Genomic DNA, 27,977 nt, shown 5'->3' with positions numbered 1-27,977 from the left:
AGCAAATCGGATCCTGATGGAAACTACTAAGCGGGTCGGACAGCGATTCGAAACTGGGCTTCTCTGGAAGTACGATAGCTTCGAGTTCCCGGACAGCTACCAGATGGCGGTTCGACGACTGCAGTGTTTGGAAAGGCGTATGCAGAGGGATTTACTCATCGGCGAAAGTGTGAGGAGACAGCTTTCTGAGTATCAAGCGAAAGGGTACATACACAAAGCGACCCGGAAGGAGCTCGATGATTCAGATCCACGGCGTACGTGGTACTTACCTTTAGGAGTGGTCATCAATCCCAAGAAGCCGTCCAAGGTTCGTATCTTCTGCGATGCAGCGGCCAAAGTGGATGGAGTCGCACTCAACACGATGCTGTTGAAAGGGCCGGATCTGCTAAATACGTTGCTCAATGTTCTATACGGTTTCCGGGAGAAACGGGTCGCTCTGTGCGCGGATCTGAAGGAGATGTTTCACCAGATTTGGATTCGACGAGAAGATCGACATGCGCAACGACTGCTTTGGCGAGATGATCCTACACAAGCCCCCGATGTGTATTTGATGGACGTCGCAACGTTTGGTGCAACGTGTTCACCGTGTTCGGCACAATTCGTGAAGAATTCGTGCGTATTGCCCTGTAATCTAGCCGTAATTGTTGGGAATTAACGAGATACAATAATTGACCGATGTAAGTAAGCTTGAATATTACTCTAAGCATAATATTAATAAATTACATCAGCTTTTAGCTGATACCGTTTGGAATACATTCCTTAGGGTGTTGCTGAAAAGCCTCTTATTTAATCCACCCAACAAACTAAAAGATCGTCCAAGATAACCACGAATCAATGCCGAATTGTACAGGAAGTGCCCCCACCGTGGAAACACACTGTAACCAGTGTAATGAACCTGACACGGATCGGATGGTAAGCTGTTGTCACTGCGATTCGTGGTGGCATTTTACCTGTGTGGGTGTGAACGACAGCATTGATGCGACAGACCGACCGTTTACATGCCCAAACTGTCAGAGACCGTCGGCACAGATTCCGGTGATTGATGCACCCGGAAGCAAGGCTAACAGCAAAGCAGGAACGAGCACTTCAACCTGTAGTGCTGGAGCAATAAGGGCTCGCCTACAGCTCGAGAGACTTGAGGCCCAGAAGGCTTTGGCGATGAAGCGTATAGAGTTGGAGCGCCGGGAGCACGAGCGGAAGATGGAGCAAGAGAAGCAGAAAAAGGAAGCAGAGTTTGAGCGGAGGCAATTGCAGCTAGAGCAGGCGGTAATGAACGAGTCATTCCGTTTGAGAGAGGTGATTGACCTAGGTGGGGAAGGCGATGAAGACAACCGGAGTGTCGCCTCAGTGCAGAGTTCCTTCAGCAAGGTACAGCAGTGGAAGGCCGCCCATTCGACGTTGGTTGTCCCGACGGAGAAGGCTCCAGCTATTGGTACGAGTAACGCGACGACCGCAACTGGAATACAAGCTAGGCAGGACGGCATGCAGCAACCAACTAGCATTAACGAGGGTATTCTAGAAGCAGCGTTGGCAGGTATTTCGTTAGGGCAGTCAGGGTTTGAGCCAACGTTAGGGGGTATTATCGGTCGAGCCGAAAGCACAACAGCGCCAATAGTTGGTAGAGGTCAGGCTAACATTTTCTCGGTTACCTCCGCGCTCGCCAGGCCTAGCAAAGGCATCGCAAATGTAATCCCCAAGCAGCATGCTTTCCAAAACTATCCCTTTCCTCTCACCCAGCCTCCTCCAGCAGGCAATTCGTTTATCATTCCGCGAGTTGGTAATCCGAATTTTGCAATCGCCGCGCAATCGACCGCAGTGAATAGAGATAGTGCAGGCCCGATTAGAGGTCCAGTGACAGTGGAAGAATTACTGGGAGGAGAGTATTCCCAGTCGTACGCCGGCCAACCGTTACCGTCTGTGATCCCCACTGAGCAAAGGTTTTCGAGAAGGCAGACGGTGCCACCAGGAATCCAATTGGGACCGCAGGAGCAACCACGGTTTGCGGAGTTCCAGGCTGGTGCGCAGCAACCTCCGTTGCAAGACGAGCAGGCGTATTGGGGACCGACACCGCGACAATTGGCGGCAAGACACGTGATGAACAAGGAGTTGCCAATCTTTTCTGGTAATCCGGAGGACTGGCCGCTATTCATTAGCTCGTACGTTAACTCTACTCAGACGTGCGGGTTTTCGAACGAGGAAAATTTGGCGAGGTTGCAACGGTGTTTGAAGGGGCACGCACTTGAATCGGTGCGGAGTCGACTGTTGCTACCGGCGAGCGTCCCAAATGTTTTAGCTACGCTGGAGACACTTTATGGTAGACCGGAATTGTTGATCCATGCGTTGTTGCAGAGGATCCGAGGGGTACCTGCGCCAAAACAGGAAAGACTAGATACGCTAATCGGTTTCGGTATGGCGGTGCAGAATTTTTGTGATCATCTGGAAGCCGGGAGGCATGAAGCGCATCTCAACAATCCGATGCTACTGTTCGAGTTGGTAGAGAAGCTTCCAGCACATATGAAACTGGACTGGTCGCTATACAAGCAGCGCTGCGGGGAAGTGAACCTGCGTTCTTTCTCGCAGTATATGCAGACGCTCGTGCGAGCGGCATCCGACGTGACCGTGAACTACGATCCTAGGCCGCAACCTGTACAGCAGCAGCGAATAGTGAAGGAGAAGAACGGAAAGGACAAAAACTTCTGCGGAACTCACTCAATGGAGGATTCTTCTTTGATGGCGACGAACAAAGAAGCATCTGGCGTTACGATGCGCCCATCAAGCCCAGCGTGTTTCATTTGCAAAAACTCGGGGCATCGGGTAAAAGACTGCTCAGAGTTCGACAAGAAAACGGTCGATGAACGCTGGGAGACAATACAGAAACTCGGCTTGTGTCGGCTCTGTCTTGGAGCACACGGAAGGCGCCCCTGCAAGAATCGCAAGCAATGCGATATCGACGGATGTCAACGGCGTCACCACCCTTTGCTGCACTCCAAACGGGACACAAATGAAGCCCAGCAGGCCAGGGAAAACGGAAAGACGCCAGGAAATGGCTGTAAGAAGTTTGGGAACGACGGAAATTCGGCGAAGAATGGGTCCAGGCAAGTATCGAATGAAGCTAAGCCAAGTAGTTCCAAAGCTGTCACCAACCATCATTCCGCTGGGAAGACTACGCTTTTTCGTATTATTCCAGTGACTTTGTATGGGAACAATCGATCTGTGTCCGTGTATGCTTTCTTGGACGACGGCTCGGAGAGAACGCTGATTGACGAAGAGTTGGTAAAGGACCTTGGGGTTGTAGGAGATCCGCAACCATTGTGCTTGCAGTGGACGGCGAACGTGAAGAGGTCAGAAGCTAATTCTCAACGGGTCGCATTGGAAATAGCAGGACGGTCAGGGGCATCCAAACATTCTTTGTCGGACGTGCGCACCGTAAGCAAGCTGGACTTACCACGACAATCCTTGCGGTACGCGGAACTCGCAGAAACCTTTCCGTACCTAAAGGGCCTACCGATCGATGATTACGATCAAGCGGTACCGCGCATCCTCATCGGAAACGACAACGCTCACGTTACATCGACACTCAAGCTACGAGATGGCCGACCGGGAGAGCCGATAGCAGCAAAATCACGTTTGGGATGGACGGTCTACGGATCCAACCAGGACAAGTCAGGGGATCTCGTTCATAGTTTCCACATATGCGAGTGCCAGGAGGCCGAGCAGACCCTACATGAGCTCGTGGAGAAGTTTTTCTCAGTCGAGAGTCTGGGTATAATGGAAGTCGCCCATCCTGAGTCCGCGGAAACTCAACGAGCAAATCGGATCCTGATGGAAACTACTAAGCGGGTCGGACAGCGATTCGAAACTGGGCTTCTCTGGAAGTACGATAGCTTCGAGTTCCCGGACAGCTACCAGATGGCGGTTCGACGACTGCAGTGTTTGGAAAGGCGTATGCAGAGGGATTTACTCATCGGCGAAAGTGTGAGGAGACAGCTTTCTGAGTATCAAGCGAAAGGGTACATACACAAAGCGACCCGGAAGGAGCTCGATGATTCAGATCCACGGCGTACGTGGTACTTACCTTTAGGAGTGGTCATCAATCCCAAGAAGCCGTCCAAGGTTCGTATCTTCTGCGATGCAGCGGCCAAAGTGGATGGAGTCGCACTCAACACGATGCTGTTGAAAGGGCCGGATCTGCTAAATACGTTGCTCAATGTTCTATACGGTTTCCGGGAGAAACGGGTCGCTCTGTGCGCGGATCTGAAGGAGATGTTTCACCAGATTTGGATTCGACGAGAAGATCGACATGCGCAACGACTGCTTTGGCGAGATGATCCTACACAAGCCCCCGATGTGTATTTGATGGACGTCGCAACGTTTGGTGCAACGTGTTCACCGTGTTCGGCACAATTCGTGAAGAATTTGAACGCTAAGGAGCATTCAAGACAGTATCCAGTTGCAGCCGACGCAATTATCCGGAAGCACTACGTGGATGACTACTTGGACAGCGCTGACGACGTTGACGAAGCGGTGAAGCTGGCACATGAAGTCAAACTGGTCCACTCTCTCGGCGGATTCCATCTGCGGAACTGGCTTTCGAATTCCACCGAGGTTCTCGCACGGGTCGGGGAGAGAGACCCAGTCACAGAAAAGTGTCTCCAGCTGGACAAGAACAGTTCAACCGAACGCGTGCTCGGGATGTACTGGAAGCCGGTCGACGATGTCTTCACGTTTACAACGACGCTAGCGGTGGGTGCGGAGCATCCAACTAAGCGCCAGGCACTGCGAGTAGTGATGAGCCCATTCGATCCGGCAGGATTGTTGTGTTTTTTCCTCATTCACGGCAAGGTACTAATCCAGGAGCTGTGGAGGGCGAAGACGACATGGGATCAACTAATTCCGGAGGAGTTACTTGGAAAGTGGATGCGGTGGACGAGTTTGTTCAAACATTTGGACCCGATTAGCATTCCGCGTTGCTACTTTCCGCAACGTTCGGTGAAAGATATCTTGTCGCTGCAACTGCATATCTACGTGGATGCTAGCGAAGAAGCTTATGCGTGTGTCGCTTACTTTCGGGCGGTATTTCCGGATGGGATTTCTGTTGCGTTAGTCGGTGGGAAATCCAAGGTGGCTCCACTGAAGGCACACTCCATCCCACGGTTGGAGTTGATGGCAGCGGTAATCGGAGTTCGCTTGATGAAGACCATCCTCACTGGGCACTCGCTCGTAGTCGAGAAGACAGTGTTATGGTGTGACTCTAAGACGGTGCTGGCTTGGATAAATTCAGATCATCGAAGATATCGCCAGTTCGTAGCTTGCCGAGTAGGTGAGATTTTGTCCAAGTCGGAGGCGAAGCAATGGCGTTGGATATCATCGAGAAAGAACGTCGCCGACGATGCGACAAAGTGGGGAAAAGGGCCGTGTTTGTCCTCAGGCGGCCGTTGGTTCCGTGGTGACAACGATTTATATTTGCCAGAAGATCAATGGACCATAGATGCAGATTCAGTCGGCGCGACGACCGATGAAGAGCTGAGGTCGTGTTTGGTGCACAAGGAGGTTATCGTACCGCCACAACTTGTGAGGTGGGAGCGATTCTCGAAACTGACGCATTTGTATCGATCGGTAGCACATGTTCATCGCTACGTACAAAATCTACGGCGAACGGTAAAACGAGAGACTCGACTGGACGGACCACTCACTCAAGAGGAATTAGCAACAGCCGAAACCACAATCTTTCGTTGGGTGCAGTGTGAGCAGTATCCGGACGAGGTGGCGACTTTGTCAGTAATGCGGGACAAGCAGCCAGGACAACAGGCGCGGCTAGAGAAAACCAGCAAAATATACAAACTGTCTCCGTACTTGGACGAAGCAGGTGTTATTCGTTCTGATGGAAGGATATCTGCTGCGACCGTCGCCGCGTTTGACACTAAGTTTCCAGTAATATTGCCGAAAGCCCATCCAGTGACTAGACTGCTGGTTGAATGGTACCACCAACGATTTCTTCACGCCAATGGCGAGACTGTCGTGAACGAAGTGAGACAGCGTTTCCACATATCGCAGCTGCGCCCGTTCGTGCGTAAGGTGGCTAAAGAGTGCGCCTTGTGTAAAGTCAAGAAGCCAAGTCTGGCGACACCCCGAATGGCTCCACTCCCGGCGGCCAGGTTGCAGGCGTACGTACGTCCATTTTCCTACGTAGGCGTCGACTATTTCGGGCCGATCGGCGTGCGGGTGAACCGAAGTATTGCAAAACGATGGGTAGCTCTGTTCACGTGTATGACCACACGAGCAATCCATCTCGAAGTCGCTCACACACTTTCAACGGAATCTTGCAAGATGGCGATCAGGCGTTTCATCGGACGCAGAGGAGCACCTGTGGAGATCCGCAGCGACAGGGGCACAAATTTCGTGGGATCGAGCAACGAACTTAAGCAGGAGATGGGCAAAATCGAGCGCCAGCTTGCCGAAACGTTCACCAACGCGAACACGAAATGGGTGTTTAACCCACCTGGATCACCTCACATGGGTGGCGCCTGGGAGCGTCTAGTGCGGTCGGTGAAAACCGCTCTTGCTGCAATGGAGTCTTCTCGAACGCCGAACGAAGAAACGCTGGCAACGTTGCTAGTGGAAGCTGAGAGTGTGGTCAATTCGAGACCGCTAACATATATTCCTCTGGAGACGGCGCAACAGGAGGCTCTAACACCGAACCACTTTCTTCTAATGAGCTCGAGCGGCGTAACGCAGACTCCGAAGACGCTTACGGATCCAAGACAAGCCTGCATGAACGACTGGAATCTATGCCGTACAATGGTAGATCAGTTTTGGCGCCGGTGGGTGCGGGAATATCTTCCTACCATCGCACGTCGTACCAAGTGGTTTGAGGAGACAAAACCGATCGAGGTAGGAGATTCGGTGATCATCGTAGAGGAGAAGATACGCAACGGATGGATTCGAGGACGTGTAGCCAAGGTCGTGGTGGGCCGAGATGGGCGAGTTCGCGATGCCGTGGTGCAAACTCCCGACGGAATGGTGCATCGACCTGTTGCAAAGCTGGCGCGGATCGACATAGAAAAGGTGGGGCTTCAGCCGGGAACAGCAGAAGGTAAAGCTGAACCGGAGATAGCTAACCAGCCTTACGGGTCGGGGAGTGTTACGGTATGTCCCGCTGACCCCTTCCAACTCCACGGTCTACCACCTGTCGGTGGACAATTTTGATGTAGTGAGGACCATTTGAAATGGAAGGATAGGAAAAGGGAAAAAAGGACCGTTTGAAATGGAAGGATAGAAAAAGGAAAAAAAGGATCGTTTGAAATGGTAGGATAGAAAAACATAGACGTCACGTAGAGATGAGAGAAAGGTATAAGAAAAAAGAATAGATAGAAATTGTTGGAAGTTTAAGTAAATAGAACGTTGAATTCGTGAAGATATAAGCAAACATTTATTTCCGTAAGTAGATCCTATGGCAGCACGAATTTACATGAGTACAATTTCTGAATTAAAACCTAAACAGGTGCCGGAAGGCCAAGAAACGCACTCAACCGTTCGAATTGTGCACGATTGAGGTTAGGTGATACGTGACTTGCGTATTGCCCTGTAATCTAGCCGTAATTGTTGGGAATTAACGAGATACAATAATTGACCGATGTAAGTAAGCTTGAATATTACTCTAAGCATAATATTAATAAATTACATCAGCTTTTAGCTGATACCGTTTGGAATACATTCCTTAGGGTGTTGCTGAAAAGCCTCTTATTTAATCCACCCAACATCATCCAAGTCACTTGGAGATTCAATCGTTGGAAGATACCCATGAAACCTAGTCGCCAAGCTCTCTTTGTAAAAGTCCCAGTTCGTAGATTTGAGATTACGATATGTGACGATATCTAGTGAGATCAGATAACGACAGCTCGAGCTCGTTTGGTACGAGTCAGTTTGCCAACTCATGCGTAATACCGTCAGAACAGAGAGTTACATCTAAGACCTCTTCTCTGCCAGCTCGTGCAAATGTTGGGCGGTGCAGATTTGTACTACTTCAGTATTCCATTAATCCAGTGTCTCTCAAATTTATATCTGATCTGCCCCAAATTATGTGGTGGGCATTTCGAAAACAGCCGATTATGGGGAAAACCTATTTCTGCCACAGTATAATACAACACTTTTGAAATCATCAGAAGGTGATGGTTCATTATGCGGAAAATATGCCGAACAATAGACGTATTTCTTGTTTATGTTGTCAACAGTCATATTTACCGTGACAGCACAAATATCGCGAATTGTGAGGTCGGATATAAGACATGCACGAGGTATTTCACGTGGAATTTCCATGCCATTTTTTTTGAAAACTACGAAAAGGGGTTTAAGTAACTTTTCAACACGGTAGTTTCCTTTACGGAAATACGGAACTCCGAAATAGGTATTAAGGACATGACCATCATTTGGGATTCATTTGCGAAGAAACAAACGCCAATTCATTTGCGAAGAAACAAATGTCCACTGTGTAAGAGATTCGCGTAACACAGCAAGGGTAAGACCCACGACACTCCGTGCGGGACTGGCACAATTTAGTCCTGCCAGCCATTCAGTCCTCGGTACGAAGAAGCACCTTGACTTGAGGACTCCTGTTTTCAGTCGCCTCTTACGACATGGGCACAGAAACCAGTGGGTCAATTCTTGGCTGAAATAGTTCAGCTCGTCGAATACCACTCGGTAAAAAATAAGAACACAAATTATTTAACTACATTGGCACTTGGCAGGTCAATTTTACGTAATCTTATCCTCTTATCTGATAATTTAATTAACATACCACACTTTCCAGGAGAATTTGAGATACAATGTGTTTGCGCCAAATTCTTTAAATTTACTAAATTCAACCTGAATGAATTTTATCCTAATTCTTAAATGTTAAAACCAGAAATTTGTAAATCGTATTTATTGTTTTGAGTCACCCTAATTTAAATGTAAAATATCATTGTGTATCCTAGTAATATAAGCAAACTCAGTACCAATATAGAATCCAGCTAGAAGCAAACAGAACGCAAAAATCGCGAAACCCATTGTTGAGTTTGAAACTCAAATAGTGCGTATACCTATCGTTCCGAAGACCCTTGATCCCGTTATCAGGCTATCCGCTATTCGTTATAGGCACAAAGAAAAACCGGCAATATTAAGATACAGCGCGATCACAGTGTTTTTGCGTATATTTTATGTTTCAGTTTCATCACCCAGTTCTCCTAATCCAATATCCAATGTTTATATATGTGTTGAACCAAAGAAGAAAACTATGTTTTGCCTTTGTTAGAAATAACCTTAAATTTGAACTATAACCTCAAACAATAAAGGTCACCTCTCTAATTTTGGTGTAAAGTAACACCCGATGTCGGTATATTATACGGTTATTTTTTACTCAAAATCATGTTACTTTGCAAAACCGCACAAAAAATCCGTGCGAAAAGAGATCATGCAAAAACAAAACTCGTTGTCCATATCTAATTTGAGAAACAAATCGCAAAAAAATACTTACTAGATGATCCACCGGTCGCCTCGTGTGTTTGATGCCCCAAAGACCTCGTGCATACTGACTGCCAAGATATTTAACCTGCGGAATATAAACACAAAAAAGAAAAAGAAAAAAACACGTAATGAAAGCAAAAGTTATAGCAATCTGAACCGGGAATTGGAATACGATTACAGCAGAAAAGAAAAGCCATTAACTGATAATGCGAATAATGCTGTTGTACATGGAGATGTATCATAACAATGTGGAAATAGCTTTAGAAAACAATATGTTTGCGTTCCACTTTCCATTTCGGCGTGGACTTTATCGGTAGAAGGTGTGTCGATCGGAAAACAATTAGTGAAGAAAAGCGATCGAACCGAAGTGAATGTGAAACGCCAAACGCTGTAGGGGACCTCGGGGCAAGTCCGACACCTTAAGCGCAATATTTTTTCTAAAATTCCACAAAGCTCCTAAAATTTTATATTCTGTGCATAATCCTTGTTTAGGTGGTTCTTAACAAAATATAATTTTTTCAGCGTTTCAAAAAATTGAATTCATTAAAAATTATTGGTTGCCAAAAAATGGAGAAAAATGACATTTTAAAAACGCTGCGGGTAAGACCGACACCCCAAAGGGGCAAGAGCGACCCCCTTTTAAACTTTCTTTATGTCCAATTTTTTCCATTAAAAATGTATTGTGTATGTGTGATAAAGTGTAATTATGTGTATATGAGTATGTGTGATGCAAACGCATGCTTTCTGTAGTTTCATCGCGTAGCAAGAGGAAGAGCATTCGTATGCGTGGTGTTATGAATAAATAGTGTTTAACGCATGGTTTATATTATAGTACGGGTTTTCTCAAGTAATTCTTTCGAGCTTAATTGCCACTTGTATAGCCATTCTAAGTAGGAAGAGCTGTTCTGCAAACAGATTATATACGCTATTACTAGGACTCATTCACTTAAAAGTGACGCACGCTTCGTAGTAAGCTATCCGGTTCGTGTTGTGATTTTTCGGAATACTGTTGATCAATAATCCGGCGGTCAATGAAAATTTTTCATCAATATCATTTCAATATCTCATATTAGATTATACTTTTCGTTTCTGTTTGTAATATAACTATGAATCACGTTCAATTTAATTCCTAATTTTTTTGGTCGGCTTTTAGACAATACTGATAAATAAAGACAAAAAAAACATAGTTTTTGTGTATTTCAATTATTAACATGACGTAATTATAGTATAATTGAACACAACAAATATACCCAGTCGTTTGTATCGATTCAAAAACGAACCCAATCAACTAAACACCGTGTCGGTCTTACCCCACCCAAAACTGTCGGTCTTACCCCAACAGCGCACATTTTTGTTAAATGCTCAATTAACAGTATTGAAATACTCAAACTTATCTTCAATACACTCAAATAACGATATGGAGAGTAGAATAGTATGTGTGACACAAAAACTGGTCATTTTCAAAGCTTTTGTGCTATTGAAACCTTAAAATGTATCAACTAAAAATAACATCCAAGCGCGCATCAACTTTGCTTTCGCTTGTTTTGTTTATTTTGTTGACGTTTAATGAATCCATACGGCATCGATGTGTATCGAAATGCCTAAAATAATCGTACTAATAATATCTTGTCATTATTGTATGATTTAGAATTTGATAACTAGGAAAAGTCGTGGGGTGTCGGGCTTACCCAGGGTGTCGGGCTTACCCCCAGTTCCCCTACCGGTAATTCCATGCACGAATTTTAAAACTACCCAAGGAAGATTAGCTTTGTTTATATCTTCATCGATTAGCTGTTACTCAATCACTAGCAGCTAATTTATGTAGTCGGTGAGGCTGCATAAAAGATAATCATTTCTAGATTTATGCTGTTGATCAGTTCCTACAATCACGTGAACCGACTGGATACAACGACGATCGCATTGAAAAATGTTTTTTGTGCAAATCACTAATGAACATACAAATAACTATTACATTAGCCCACATCAAAAACGAAACAATGAAATTGGCGCGAGATTTTGACCGCCCATTTCGGGGGATATTCATATAGCCGAAACAATGGACGGGAAAAATTTGATGTTGCATCCAAAACCGTTATAAACGATGTGTACGTCGGCCTCAAAGCGGCAATTAAACCATTGACCTTTATTGGCTTCGAAGCAAAAAGGGAAAGTATTGTACAGCAAGGGTCAATAAAACAACATCTTTGGTAAAGAAATCCCCGGCTAGTTGGTGGTGTTTACAATTTTCATTTTTTATCTTCTTTTATTTCGTGTAAAATAAAACACGTTGTGTTAAAAGGCCATAATACGGCTACGGAATGTAAAAACTGGGAAGCTTCTAGCGCTGCGAGAATAGCACCTATGTTGGCCAAATCAAATGTTTCAGTGATTCTTGATCCCAACAGTTTCAAAGAGCATTTCTTTTAGATCCCTGTATGCGCTATCAAGAAATTAAGCTTGAAAAGATTAATTTCATACCGCTGTATAGAAATATAAGCCTGGCATGTGTTTCGGGTTGTTCCATTTTTATATACAACTGAAACTTTCAGCTACATTATACATACCATGCCTAATATTCAGAACAGGTGCGTCCATTCTATACAAGCCTCACGAAATTGGGCAACGAAGCATCGCACTTCGTGCACTGAGTATGTACTTGCCAGACTCTATGGAACAGTCTCGCCACTCGTCACTTTTCATTGTGAAGCGGAAGTCAACCATGAACTTCCGCTGAGTGCCGAAAGCATCGCGCTGGAACTATATCAATGTGCCACCAACATTATTATCATCGTCGGCATCATCACCACAAATCACGTAACAAATTGCAGGAAGATTACAACGAAAAAAGACCTTGTCGTTACGGTTAGTGCTTCTGGCTGGGTGCACGCGATACGGCTGTTGAAATAGGGGCCCAAGAAAGTTTGTGGAATATAGGAATATAGTTAACCTGATTCATTGCGTCCGTCGATGTTTTTCTGTTTGTCCAGTCCATTATAGTGACAAAAAATATATGACCCCTTCCCTCATGTTTTGGCTAGAAAATTTTAGAGGTGCATTTCATCTACAGAGAGCAAGTGACCTAGCTAGGGGGGTTGGGGTTAACCCCTTCCCCGCCCCCAAACCTACATTGATCGGATTGAAAACAAATTAATTGATGCTGACTAATTTAATTAAATTACATTGAGAACCTCTTGTTTTCAGCATCGTTGACTTGTGGAAAATTGTGGGAAGGCAATCTTGTAACTTGTCTTTTAGTCGAGATCCCATAATTGTCAAATTACATCAATATAAAATATTTTTTTTACATTTTAGCGACATTCAATTAGCTAGAGATTACTGGGTAGGGAAAGTTATGAAAATTAGAGCCATAGTACTCAAGTGAGAGCAAGGATGTGAAGTAAACAGGTCGGAAAACTAGAAGTGGCAGGGTCATTAGAACAGGCTTAATGTCGTGCGGGCTTAATCTTTGTCTTCTGTTAATGAGGGTCGAGCTTAGGCAGTATAACTACGAATCACCCGAGTTCACTAACATGTGTCCTGGTAATGATAGACGTGTCCATCTATACCGTGACAACCGGTTGTCACGGTATATCAATATGATCAAATTCTACATCGACTCCTACATTAAAAAAAAAACGATTTTAAAAATTTAAAGTCGATTTACAGAAAGACCCCATCTTTGATTTGGATGAAATTTTGTTCCAAGATAGGTAATTATGTTCCCTACCTACCGTCAAAAATTCAAGTTAGGCACTTTCAAGGAAAAAAAGTTATTTGAAAAAAACTTTTCGTTGTCCAAACTGAATTTTTTTTCAGTGTATTTTTATCGAAAACTAAACTTATAAAAGTCATAATCATCTCAGAATCCAATTTCCCAACTCCTAGTTGCCTGATACATGCAAAAAGTATCAGTGACGAATTTGGTATATATTCATAACAAACTTGAATGAGGGCAAAGATAAGCCGAGATTTAACTAAATAACTTGGCTATGACGGGCCCCTGATTGATGGTGTAGTCTCCAACAAGGGCCTTAATTGCGAAGTATGGGGTTCGCTCCTTCAAGAACCTTTTACTTCGGCCAGTGAAATTCTGGTTCGCTAGCAATTGCGTTCAGGAAAAATCAAGGTGTATATGAAAACAACTTATTTTTCATCAGCCTCATTTCGAACCTTTCGCCGAATCTGCTATTCCAAACTTTGATCTTTTTAGCGGGTCTACTTGCTCGTCTTTTTGTTCCGCGAGGCATGAACTGCCGTCGTTGCAAACAATTCGGCCTAAAGCGACTTATTGTACAAAGAAGGCACGCTGTGAAAATGTGAAGAGAATCATGAAAAGTTTTCCTGCTGTGGAGAGACTCCGCATGATCTCTCGACATATCCCGCATATAAATTATGTGGGGACCAAATGAAACATTCTTTTAAAGAACGCTCCGATAAGAAATGCAAAAGAGTGCTACGCCACCGACAATGACTAATTTCTATGTTTGCTTGTACACTAAAGAGCGAGAGTCTGACCATCCCATTGTGGGAACATCTTCTAATGTGCCTATAAATTTCCGAAAGAAGAAAATCAGTTTTCTCTCCTAAGCTTACTCGTAAACGCCTAAGAGCGCCCGTTGGAGGGTGCTGTTACAAAACCGAAGTAAGTGGATCCTGGTCTCGGTGATACAACACCACAAATGTCCCTATGTTTCAATCCCTACATTTTCCCCCTGGTTTTACACAATAAATGTGCACTACGATTAAAGGTCAGACGAAACGAGTTCCCGACGCGAACGACCGTGTACAGTCTTCTACTGCGTGGTGGGCAGAGAATTCTTAGAATTGTGCGCGAAAGGGACTTCGATTTTTTCCCAATATACGCGACGCTACAAATGCAAATGAAAAACTTGATGAAAGCTGAAAAACGCAGTTATTGGCACCGGTCCATCGACGGATTGACGGACGGATCATCAGAGAAGCAATGTTTCGTCTGGTGGCTAGGACCTACGTTGTGTATTCGATTCATCCTGTAATTGAAATACACGGAACGTTCGTCATATGATGACAGCTATACATCGCTTTTATGCTAATTATTATGACTGTAGTGGTGAGCGCAACCATAAAAGAGGATGTGCTGCCAACATTCTCCCCACAAAACTGATGGTTTTATATTTATTTATCAACGACCATGCCCACATCGTTATAGTTACAGGAGGCTCTCCGTGTGATGGAGCATGGAAAGCACTCTTTGTATTTCCTGAAGAAAAAATAAGAGTTTTTGAGTACTTTATCTGAAAAATCATAGCATAGATTACCTCAGTTTGAGTTCTTTCTCAGTGCTCCATTCCGGGTAATGAGAAGGCGGACACTTGGATTAGAATGATAATGAGAAGGTGGACATTTAGACGTTAGACGATGATATTTATAAAAGATCGCGTAGCTTCAACGAGTTTTTAATTATTTCGCCTCAGACGACGCTCGAAAAATGGTAAATTTCGTGGAGCGATGGAAGCTCAGGAATCCCAAAGGTATCAACAAACCTTGGTCTAAGAGAATGGATGAGGGTTATGACTTCATTCGGTTGATACCTCATGTACAATAATTATACGAAGAATGTATCTCCGGCGTATTGGGGTCGCGGAGAGCGGTCTCCGCGTTTATGGTGACGGTTATTGCGATATTAGACATTGATACTATACCAAATTCATTACTGATACTTTTTGCATGTATCAGGCAATTAGCAGTTGGGAAATTGGATTCTGAGATGATTATGACTTTCATTGGTTAAGTTTTCGATAAAAATACACTAAAAAAATCAGTTTGGACAAGGAATTTTTTTTCAAATAGCTTTTTTTCTTTGAAAGTGCACAACTTGAATTGTTGACGGTAGGTAGGGAATAGAATCGCCTATCTAGGAACAAAATTTCATCTAAATCAAAGATGATTTTTTTTTGTAAATCGATTTTAAATTTTTAAAATCGATTTTTTTCGGTGTAGGAGTCGATGAAGAATTTTTTCAATATTTTTATTCAAAATTTGGACTAATTTTGTGAAAATACCTCCTGTAACATTTTTTCATTTTTAGACTATAGTCATTTGAAAAAAATGGTAAAAATAGTTTGATCCTTTTCAAAAGATAGTCTAGTCATTTTTGGAAAAACAAAGTATGCAAAAAGGCATTTTCTGACAAATTTCTCATGTACAGAAAGTTTCATTAATATCTGAGAGGGTGCTGCCAACATTTGTTCGAGTTGGCGCGAAATTCGCCAGATGGAAGATGATGAAAAATTACGTTTACAGTTTGTCTCCAACAGGTCAGGATCGATTTTTATGAGCATTTCATTGTTGTATTATCAAATGTATGAATAGCCGCTAAGCAGGATTGAAGTTAATAAAAATTTCAATATATTAGCGCATTTATCCGAAATTCCACGCGACCTTTCTCGATCGAAAGGAATGGCTGCGCTTCATGAAACACCGCGCTTAGCCGATCTGTCATAATATCGAAAATTTGTATAACGAAGGGCTGAATGAGAACACAAGTTGTTCCAAAAATCAGCCCTGCGTTGTGCAACGTTTTGTGCAGGTTGTGTATACCAAATTCAAGTGGTGCCAAATGCACATCAATCAGTAAAACTCAATCTTTTTTTATTTCGGAATTGTTAAAATTGTTTTAATGAGCTATACTTATCACTTAAAATCTGTTTTAAAAAATGTCCTTGCGTTTAACCAAAATGGGGCTTTATTACTATCGCAAATAGCAAATACAATTACTAGTTACAACAAAAACTTACTGACAACCTTAGATCGGTCTATAGTAAATAGTTGGTGCGGCGTGTACGTTTCGGTGAATGTCTCAATATTTCAAGCTATTAATGGTGTATATTTGAGTGCTGAATTGAATAGCGTAATAAAATTGTGTACTAGGTACTAGGACTCGTTGTCAAGTTGTGAGCTTTAATAGTGAAGAAAAGTAAAATAAATGCTCGATAACTTTTATACGGTCACGATTACTTTCATTCGGAACTGTCAAATGTCGATGTTAGGTATCATGTAAGAATTCGACAACGTAAAATAGCACATCTTCTGATAAAATAATTTTGGTGGTTAATCCTTCTAGAAGTAGTTATAGAGGATTTAATCTTCATGAAAATTTAGCTCAAGACTTAATGTCATCAGCAAAGTTTTCGAAAATGCTATTTCGAACAACTTTGTTGAAGACATGAAAACTTCATATATTCAGAGTATCGAAATATAGTAGACTATTTACATGTAAAAGAAAACCTTTTAAACACGTTATTCTGATAGTAGGGGAATGTGGTCGGTTGTCGGCACCCTTTTGTCTTTGGCTCATAACAGTTCTCCAATTGCAGAATATAGGGATATAAGCATACCAATGAAAAGCTAGACGCCTTAGCTAATATCTGGTGAAGGCATTTATTTTATTCCGTCAATCTGAATATGGTCAATATGGTCGGTTGTCGGCACCCTAACAAAGTTTAGTAAAAAGGCACAATATGAATAAAAATCACCAACATTCAAAGAGAAAATAAATTTACTTTACTTTACTTTTAACATCATCATCAGAAGCACAATGTGTGAATGTGAAAAGCTGGTACGCATAGTACGCACCACTAACGCACTGGCGGATCGCATTCATATTTACAGGGTGACCAACATATACCTACCACATGATTTAGATTATTTATTAAAAGTCAATATGTTACCCAAGTAACCAATTGGCATGGAAAGTACTTTTTAAAACCCGTTTTTAGCAAAATAGACCGCTCCATTATTGCTGCGCCATGAAAATATTTTCTACGGCTTTTCTTCCTTCAAAATGCTGATTAATGACAAAAAGTTTTTAAATAGTTTATTGAAAGCAAGTTTACAGTAGTTATGCATGAAAATGCTAGTATGCTGCAAGAAGCATCTGAAATCCAAATAAAATGCTACTTTACTGCATATACTAGTACATACTTGGTGGATACTTGGGTAATGTTGGGTTCCGAGATGATCTCTGGAGCTCAAAACTGGATGTTCGCCGTAATTCTAAAAACAAAGATGGCGGAGACTTTAAAATTCTAAATGGTGACTTTTCCTTGGCGCGTTATCATATGAACCCGTACAATGTGGATATTTCTCATTTGCAAAGGTTGTAATAGTAAGATGTCTCCATATTCAAAATTGATATTCGTCACCATACAAAAATCCAACATGTCGAAGCTATGTAAAAAATCCGTCATAATAGATATGACAGATTTTTTACTATAGACAAATCTGAAAACCTTCAATCGGGGTGCTTATAGAATAGAGATGTCGCCATCTGTGAATTCCAAAATGGTATCAGACATCGATTTCTGGCATCGGCTCATAAAAACCTTGTCGAAAATACCCTTATTGATTGGGATATAGAGAATTCTGCCAAACCGGATGTCGCCATCTTGGTTTTCAAAATGGTGTCAAAACACAATCTCTGGCATCTACTCGTCAAACCCGTTCCGAGAATACTCATATTGATTGGGTTACAGAGATTTCAGAATTTGCCACAAAAAATGGGGCGCCGACAACCGACCATGTTTGGGTGCCGACAACCGATTTTAGTAACCTTTTTCAAAACTAAGCCAAAAAATTGTGGCGAACAATTTTTCATTCAATGTTGAAGGCCAATACAGAATAAATTCCTTTCGTAAATATTCAATGCGCATATTTTTTCGATGGATTTGCTTTTTTCTATAACACTAAGCAAATGTTACAAATAACTTTTGAATAGATTTTAATTTGTTCAAAAAATATTTTGGTTGTAGGACAGAACATACGAAACTGTTTGCTTCAGCTATCGGCACGAAATCGGGTGCCGACAACCGACCAGTGCCGGCAACCGACCACTTTTCCCCACTGTATTTGATACATCTCTCGACAAACATATGATTACGGCCTAAAAGCCAACTGTCAAAATTCACTTTGAATGGAAATTCCGGACAAACCGTTACACGCCAATCACAGATGTTGGTAGTAAACGAAAGAGAAAAGTTTTCTCTTTCATAAACTGTTGTGAACTGTGTTCGACTAACAACGGTTTGTCTGGAATTTCCATTCAAAGTGGATTTTGACAGCTGGCTTTTAGGCCGTAATCATATGTTTGTCGAGATCTCTTCTGTAGTTTACAAACAATAAAATTCACATTGCATTCAAAGTATGAGTCTCTGAAGGTTACAAAAAAGTTATATTGAAGAGAACCTGTTTTTAAAAAAGACTCGATTTTATCAGCCCCTGATTTCGTCCACCCCGATTTTATCAGCATTTTGGCCCGATTTTGTCAGCCTTATATGAAAATTGATAGTTGGTAGTTTGATGGGCTCTAGCAGACCAACCAAATTGATTTCGAGTAAACCCTTTCTTGAGCGTATTTTTCTTATCTTACAGATCCGAAATATGCAAAAATAAAAAAAAAAAATAATTTTGTTTTAATTTTGCGCTGTCAGACCCCCTTAAGGAACATTTAAACCAAATAATCTGAAAAGGTTATGAGGCTACATCTAGGGACTAAAGAAGAATTTTTTAAGAGCTTCGGTTTATTAAAAAGAAAGGAAAATATATGTCCCGATTTTGTCAATGTCACCGTTTTATCAGCCTAAAATTCACCAAGGGGCTGATAAAAACAGGTCTTTACTGTATTGTTTTATAACTCGATTTGTTGTATTCATGTAGCCTTCATATTTTCAACAAAATTATTTAAAATGATATTATCAACAACTTTGCTGATGGCACCAAGTCACTTATCATTTTTGAAGAGTTAATTTTCCACAATTATTTCTAGGAGAATTAATCACTAGAATTTTTATATAAAAAAATGCGCTGTTTTATGTAGGAAAACTTCTTCGAAGTTGTTTATAGGCTAGAACACTGTTCCTTAGTGGTTCGTAGACTGGAATGGCATCTGTTAGACTTCTTATGTTTCAGAATATTCAATAAATATATGAAACTCTTAATAAATTTTAACATTTTTAAAAAAATGTACAATTTTCTTCAAAACAAACCCCCTTTCGCCCCAAATTTCTGGCTACGTAACTGTAGAGAGCGCTAACACTAACTTTTCAACGAAGAAAGAAATAATGTAAATGTCGTCGTAGCACAGAATTTTGACAATAGTTCTTCAGAAATTGTTTTGTTTTCTTGAAAGTGCTGGTACCCTCTATTCGATGAAATGTTGACCTAAACTGTTCTGGTCGAAACATGACTGATATAAATACTAGAATATTCCCAAACATACCGTTTCACCAAAATTTACCATTATTGCGAAATAAATTTGTTTCTAGGAATCGTCCACTGATTCCACACTATCTATGCTCAAACAACAATACAATACAAACTTCAAGAAGAATGGTTTGACTTATCCAATATATATACAATTTAATTTTGGAACAGATATTACTGGTGCGACTAGGAATTCCGAGCCCTTTAGGGGTCATTGATCACTTTGTTCTGGTACCATTTTACGGAGTGTGTAAATTAGCATTAAGCGGGACTAAATCTATGAAAAATTGTTTAATATGAATATATTTCAAAATAAGCTCACCTTAAAAGTAATAGGTAAATCCTTAATGGTAACTTGCACCTCCATACTCTGTGCGTCATTGTTGGTGTTTGAGGCGGCCGAATTATTATTACTGTTGGTGTGATTGTTATTGCTGCTAGCACTCATATCGTTGGTAGTAGTGGACATTTTTATAACAGATTCGTGTAAGTTTTCCAGATAATCATCACTTGAACACGCACTGTTCTTAGGTACGACTGATCTACTGAAACCGAACCTATCGCACTCGTTGGTCTACTAAACTTACGACACTACTTTCAACTTTATAACACGACCTAAAACGCACTATCCGACAATGTTGTCACAGTCTGTTTCACCAGCAAAATTAAGCTGAAATTAGTAGTCTTCCTCGCCAACTAACTGAATAAATCGCATCAATGGTCGCCGTTAGTGTATTGGGTGAAGCCTAGCTACCGTCGTCAGTCCGATATGAATTTTGACCTCTTCCTCTGCTTCGATGAACAGACTCATAATCAACGACACGGCTGACATTGAGGAACACTTTTGTTTCACTTCCTCCTAGTGCCAACGGTTTTTCGTAGTCGTGATGTAGGTTAGTTTCCTGGAGAAATAAAAGAAAAACATGTGATTATCAATATTGTAGTATCTTTTTCACATTCACATAATAATTCCGGAAGATATGTATGAAAGTAACATAGTTTTTAAATTTTAAATTTATCTACTTTCATTTCACAGCTACGCCATTCATTCTCACCAAGTTATGTGATCAAGGCTAAAATTGTAATCGCATTTTAAATTGTCCATATTATTATATCTAAAACCTAACAATGTGACGGCAAAGTTTATGCTATGTAGTCGTCGGTGGTTGAATGACTTCTCACTGGTGTCATGAAAACAATCAATCTACCTATTCGTGTCCCACGACTGGTGTACATGGGTGTGCTATACTCTAGCAAGGCTTTTTTCAATGGCTTCACGGTTCGGAAGCCATAGGCTACGAGAAAAACTAAAACGAATTTGATGTTAATATCTGTGCCACTATTGTTCTCAGCGTACCCGTAGTACCACTCGCCGACTGTAGGTTTTTAGGTTGCTTAGCTTATGTGATGAGTGCTTTAGTTGGACACATCGTTAATCAAGTACGCCAAGCAAATCTCAGCTTAATTGGCCCGAAATGAATTCTTTTTGCAAAATAGTCACCAAATACAAATTACAATGTATAAATCCCGTTTTGATGAGTTAAAATTAAAATAAACTATTTGCTTGATCTGATCATATTTAGTATTAGATTATTCTACAGATTATGCAAGCGGTTCTCAGTCGGACAAGTGCTGGGGGAGTGTAACGATAATACTGACACTGAGAATTCTTCCTGGTTCTTAAAACATTAGTTTATATTAATCACGACTTGAAATGGTTCAAAAAATCATATGATATTATCCATTGATTCATGAACTGGTTAATTTTTTTTAATTTTAATTCGTTTATTTGGCACGGCTCAAAGCGATAGCTTCACGGAGCCGTGGGTCTTTTATATATTTACATAATGTAAACAATAAAAATAATAAACAATTAATGCTAAGATCGATCCTGTACGCGCGACTTGCCATTGCGCGCGGAGATCCGTTTTCGTGTCGGGGAAATATTTGCATCCACGTCAACTATATCATGGGGGTCATTTGTACCTCTGTCGTCTTCGCACATGTCCGGGTCATCATCGGGGTTACTGCCTTGATGTTCGCGATCAGATTTTGTTCCTCACTTCTTTCCCTTTCGGGTCACGAGCGTGAACCCTCCGTCATTGCTAGTAGCTCCCTCATTGCTGAAATTAGCTGTTGAGTTTGTGGTATTTGACGCGGCTTTCGCAGTTGTCATTATTGCTTGAACAGCAGCCACAAATTTGGCAACCGTTTGTGGTTCAGGGAATGATATTGGAGACTGAGTGTTGATATTTCTTTCTGTAGATGAGCTTTTCTTAGCGGTTTCTGGGCAGGGTTGTCCGTAATGTGCCGTTTGTTCACAAAACCAGCACGTGTTAGTTTGTCCTTGATATGTACATAGAGTTCGCTGTATAATGGTATCACCCCCTTCTGTTGTGTACTGCAGGGTAAGATAGGAGGGAATGGGTTGGTCTACCCGCATTCTCACCACAAAAACACAATTTGAAATACCTGGAAAGTTCCTCCACGTATCCTCCGTAATGGATTCCACTTCTCCGAAATACGACATGAATCTTTTAATGGCCACTTTACAAGTACGTGGTGCCAAATCATGCAATTTAACTTCCACGTTTCCGTTATCCATATACACAGGGATCTTGATTTTTGCAGTGTCACAATCCAGAATGTGTTTCAAGTTGTTTTGCGAAATGAATTTTTTTGCCTGGGCGAATTTGTTGAACGTTATCAGCACCGCGTGTCTAACGTGCTCCAACTGGATGAAACTAACGTCTGAAAACCGAAGCTGCATTTTCTCCTTCAGCAAATGTTCCACATCACCAATACTCGGTCATATGCGGAAAGACCGGAAGTCAATGGCCACCGTGTTAGCCCGAAGAATCACATATTGTTGCCGAGACTCAGTCATCTTGATAGAATAACAGTAACGGTTTCCTTTGGGATCATCCATAAATGACGTAGCATTATATGGGGGAGGGGGGAGTTTTGTATTTTGTGATGATGTGTGACGACAGGGGGGTAGGGGCTTTTTAAAAGGGTAGAACAGAATTTTTAAAAAAAATAATAGAACAGAATTTTTAAAAAAAATTTGCGGGGACAAGGGGGGCAGAGTTACCGTCAAGCTACGTAATTACTAGGGGGGGGGGGGTGTATTTAGAAGTTTGTGACGAAATGCTACGAGGGGGAGGGGGGTGTTAAAAATCACTCAAAAAATGCTACGTCATTTATGGATCATCCCTTTGTTCTTCAGACTAAGTACACAAGAAAAAAAGCAACTGCTTGCGCTGGCTTGGGTAGCAGCAGAGAGCACACTGGTATTGTGACTGATGCCTTTGATGGTTGAGAATAGACTGTGAACTGGTTCATGATTACTAGCATATTAGCCACGACTTAACATTCTTGTTTGATTCTTTGATTCATAGGATAGTGACCAGTCTTATGTACCGTAAACCGGGGTGACTTTGATCATCGGGGTGACTTTGATCACTCAGAACTTGATCTGAACAGATCTCTTAATAAACCAGAATAGTCTACGGAATCATTTTAATTTGAAATGATTTTTATTCTAAACATATTAAATACTGATTTGTTATACTTTTTGAGTATATTGTTCGGTTGTTGGGCACAAAAGCTACAAAAACCCGAAATTTGACTTTACCTTATTTTTACGAAGCTTCGTAAAGTGTCTATTTTTTATAAAACAAATAAATCTCAGATTTGTGCAAGAGTAATAAATTACAAGCGATTTTTTATTTTCCTTTAGAGTGGGATGTGCCAAATTTATTTTTAAAAGTTTGTTTATTTTAAATACATTTTTATGAAATTAGTTGGCAATTATTTCAAATTAGTTTAAGCTAAAATTCGCAACATTTTTTTTATTGTTCAATATTCCAACGTGTTAAAATGGATGAATCTTTTTGTATATTGATAAAGCACTGAAATAAACAATTTTAGTGGTTTTAAAAGTTTTCAGAATCTTTTATTCTAGTTGGACACTAATTATACGAATTTTGGTTACTCGAATTTTACAGTACATTAAAATACTTTGTATAATACCAATTAACATCTATTTAACAATGAGTACCTTTCCAGAATTAGTTTAAACAAACATTTGAATGAAAAACATTGACATCAATAACTTAATAATGGTGAACATGCAGGTTATCAAAGTCACCCCGGAATACAAAAACGGACTTCAACTTGAAATCATTTTTGGAAAAATAGCTGTAAGCGGACAATTTTAGGTAAAACCATCCAATCTTGTTCTCCATACATCAGTACATGGTTTAAAAATACTAAACTTTACAAAAATGTGTTGTGTCTAAAATTATGTAATCATTGCTTCGAAAGGTGATCAATGTCACCCCGGTTTACGGTATTATAGAAACTCTCACTTCGATATTAATTCAATAAGGTTCAGTGTAATATCCGGAAAGAAAACGAAAACTGCGCTGAGTACTAAAATACATTACTGAGCCACAGATCGTATTAATGTAATGGTTCACAAACCCATAAGATATCGCCGTTTGGTTACGCTTTCATGATTAACGTCACGATACAGTAGAGTAGAGTGAGGTCAAGTAGGTCAGTTTATTGATTGTACGCATGGCTAAATATTTTTCAAACTAGATCCAATAAGGCGAAGGTACTTTTTTCGATACTTTTAAAATCTGGGGGTACGATAGGTCACTACATTCGAGGTTAAATAAAACAATGAACACACCTAGAAAATCAGCGGTTCAACTTTTTTTTGAAAAGTATGAATACTGCAGATTATTTAAACATTAATAACACAAATAATAAATGCAATCCATTGACGTCATCAGGTAAGAAAACGAGGAAGTAGCAAATGATGTGAAAAATTATGAAATATTTAAAAAACATACAGCGTCTGGTTTTGTACTTGTAAATGATTTCTTCGGTGTCCTCGTCGTCACCAGAGCGTAGAATTGAAGTTGTACATTCCAGCTCACGTGGTTGCTTAGCTGTGCGACGATCACGTTTGCACTTCGGAGAATTTTTTGGATTCCTTTTCCTTCTTTTTCGATCATTTTATCCATAATCGAGTTCAACAACAACCCTTTAATTATTATATTGTTAATTCACGCGAAATATCTGACGCGCTTTCATTGATGGCGAGCAATTTCCTTTCACACGAGCACGTAATGTTTCGAACGGTGCCTGAAATTGTTTAGAGGCTGATCTAATACTGGCGCCATCTTGAAAAGATGCAATTGCGTTCTTTATGTCTTCTTCATTTCATTTTGGCGTTTTTCGCACGAAATTACGTACAATTTCCCTGTCAAAATAATTCAAATTTACATTATATTAGTGACCTACAGTGCCCCAAAAGGCTGACCTATCGTGCCGCCAAGCATATGTTTCATGTTGATGTCCGTATTTTTTCAAAAACAAAAATATCGAAAAGCCAACACAATACTCGTGTTCAACATTCATTTTTACGTAAGAAAAAACTCACTTGGCATTTTTTTTACATTGATTAAATGTTCTATACAGAGGACGACATTCAATGAGTTTTCGCAGAACAACGCTTGAAAACATAAGCGACGCCACAACTAATAAAGCTAATCCACGGTAATAGCCGAAAAAACTGTCGTCAACGATGTTCTCTACCATTTAATTCAAGCAACACGAGCGACCTCAGCAATAATATAGCAAAGATAATGCCCTATACCTATCGTACCTCCATGCCTATTTGATCCCATTCTACTCTACATAAAAATTCTGAAAATCGTGAGCAAGTTCCTAAAATTATGAAAATGAATCACATTACTCAATGCAAAAAATCCGAGAATGAATTATGAATAACGATAACACGCAGAGAAATTACAAAAATCGTGACTAAGATCCAGAAATTATGAACATGGATACAATACTCTACTAGAAAAATGCGATAGTAAACTCAGGAACGAATATCACGATAACGCACATAGATTTCAAAAATCATGACTAACCTGCTGAGATCATGAACATCATACGATTCTCGGTTCTTTTGGTTGATAGAGAGAATGTAAATCAGTGTATCCTCAAATTATGAACGATAACCATAAAAAAACTAAATATATACAGGAAACAACCACAATAATACTACCAAACATTTTAGTGTCAAACCATGTAATATTTGAGTGAACTAGTTTTGTGAAAACACATATAGTTTGCTGAATACGACGTATATAATTCATGATTGCTGTAGCAAATAAATTTTTACATGGGCGGTTTATTTTATGAATTCGTGTATTTTCATAAATTAATGAACAGATTTTTCGCTGGCTGCTATTCTATGGGATCAAAAACTATTGCGGTTTTTGGCTCTAGGTACAAAAATAATGGGAGATAGATTTCCGGCCGTGCACGCCTTCTAAAAAACCGACCTAATGGGATCTAGAAGAAAGGAGACATTTTTTATCCATATCACTGTCTTATAATGAGAAGTTCGTAACCAACTAGACGTGTGCTGAACAAAAATTCGTGTTCCGCATGAATCACACATCAAATATACTGAATTATTATAAAATAGATGCAATTTAAACATTAGCAGCCTGCGTCTAAAGAAAAAAATGCCAAAAAAATGAAAAATGGACAAATGCATAAAACAAGAAATAAATCTAATGAAAAAAAACCGAACGATTTGATAAAATGAATAAATCGAGTAGAATGAATCCTATAAATTAAAATTAATAAAATGAATAGAATGAATAAATTTTTTAAAATGAGTAAAAAGAAAATGAAATAAATATAAATATGAAAAGGAAAAAATAAATGTAATAAATACAATGAATAAAATAAATAGAATGAGGAAAGCAAATAAAATGAAAAAATGAGTAAACTGGGTACAATGAATAAACTGAATAAAATGAATAAAACTTCTAAAATGAAGAAAATGAATCAAATCTATAAAATGAGTAAAATGAATAAAACGAGTGAAATAAATAAAATGACTACACTGAATAAAAAGAATAGAATGACTAGAATAAATTAAATTAATAAATTGAACAAGATAATTAAAATGAATAAAATGAATAGAACGAGTAATATGAATTAAATGTCTAAAATGATTAAAATGAATAAAATCACTAAAAGAAATAAAATCAAAATAATCAACAAAATGAAAAGAACGAAAAATGAAAAATAAAGGAAAAATGAATAAAATTAGTCAAATGGTAAAAAAGAAGAAAAATGATTAAACTAATTATTCGTGACTAAAATTAATAGAATGTACTAGTGTCAACCCGTCGCGCGTTGCTGCGACACTCTGCGAAATAGGAGGAAACCATAATTTATTCCAAAGCGCCATCTGGCGGGCAGATAATCTCCAACTAATAGCACACAAACACGCCCCATACCAAATACCTACTGCCATTTGGGAGTCTATAAATCATATACATACAAACTTTGACTTATATATATATATATATATATATATATATATATATATATATATATATATATATATATATATATATATATATATATATATATATATATATATATATATATATATATATATATATATATATATATATATATATATATATATATATATATATATATATATATATATATATAGATAGATAGATAGATAGATAGATAGAGAGAATGAATGAATTTCATAAAATGAATATAATGAGTAAAACGAATAAAACAAATATAATTAAATGACTAAAATAAATAAATTCAACAAAATGACTAAAATAAATAAATTCAACAAAATGACTAAAATGAATAAATTTAAAAAAAAATACCTAAAATAAATACAATTAATAAAACGCAAACATGAATAAAATTTCTAAAATGCATAAAATGAATAGAATAAATAAAATATATAATATGAATAAGTCAAATAAAATGAATAAATGGAAAAAATGAATAGCATGAATAAACTGGGTAAAAGAAATAAAATGAATAAAATAATGAATAAAATCAGTTCGGTTTCTCATCTTACACGGTTCAGAAGCTAGAAATCGTTCAGCTGATATAGCGGGGCACAGTGGGGCAGAATGCTACTTTCGACGCTCAAAACCTCTAGCGCCCTGGGTATGTATCTTGGATGATTGGTGTGTTCAGCAAAGTATCATGGACAAAACAAGCATTATTTTGACAACTTTGGTTTTGATCTAGATAAGTAGAAACTGATCTAGATCAGTTCTATCTTTTGATAGAGGCGTCCTATCAAAAAGTACAAAAAAAAATTCGGTAAAGTTGTTTGTTTTGATATGCTAAACATATGTTTCAAAAAC

At 39.9% G+C, this 27,977-nt stretch overlaps 2 protein-coding genes across 10 annotated transcripts in view; one reads left to right on the top strand and one right to left on the bottom strand.

The window, feature by feature from the left end:
* LOC131694110 (uncharacterized) overlaps positions 1-27,977 on the bottom strand; it is a 63,211-nt gene that overhangs the window by 7,948 nt on the left and 27,286 nt on the right. For 6 of the 7 annotated variants that reach the window (XM_058982518.1, XM_058982512.1, XM_058982516.1 and 3 more), the window contains 2 exons: positions 20,063-20,642; positions 9,512-9,586 (listed from right to left, as the gene is read on the bottom strand). In XM_058982518.1, the coding sequence (XP_058838501.1) occupies positions 9,512-9,586; positions 20,063-20,209 (222 nt within the window). In that variant the 5' untranslated portion in view covers positions 20,210-20,642. Of the gene's footprint in view, positions 1-9,511; positions 9,587-20,062; positions 20,643-20,795; positions 20,931-27,977 lie in introns of those variants that run through there. The other variant, XM_058982517.1, reaches the window with a different exon arrangement.
* Positions 614-7,756, top strand: LOC131694109 (uncharacterized). 3 transcript variants are annotated; one of them, XM_058982510.1, is made up of 2 exons: positions 614-677; positions 729-7,748. In XM_058982510.1, exon 2 carries the CDS (start codon positions 835-837, stop codon positions 7,204-7,206), a length of 6,372 nt encoding a protein of 2,123 aa, XP_058838493.1. In that variant the 5' UTR covers positions 614-677; positions 729-834; the 3' UTR covers positions 7,207-7,748. The 3 variants fall into 3 exon arrangements, 1 of the variants encoding a protein (XP_058838493.1); XR_009306406.1 differs by having other exon boundaries at positions 627-7,635; positions 7,687-7,756; XR_009306407.1 differs by having other exon boundaries at positions 627-7,437; positions 7,502-7,748.

The sequence above is a fragment of the Topomyia yanbarensis genome, chromosome 3, assembly GCF_030247195.1.
Source record: "Topomyia yanbarensis strain Yona2022 chromosome 3, ASM3024719v1, whole genome shotgun sequence".
Classification (NCBI taxonomy): Eukaryota; Metazoa; Arthropoda; class Insecta; order Diptera; family Culicidae; genus Topomyia; species Topomyia yanbarensis.
Note: the sequence above shows the minus strand (reverse complement) of the source record. Positions and strands in the feature narration are given on the sequence as shown.

Coding starts and splice junctions, on each gene's coding strand:
- LOC131694109 (XM_058982510.1), top strand. CDS start 835: ATGCCGAATTGTACAGGAAGTGCCCCCACCGTGGAAACACACTGTAAC.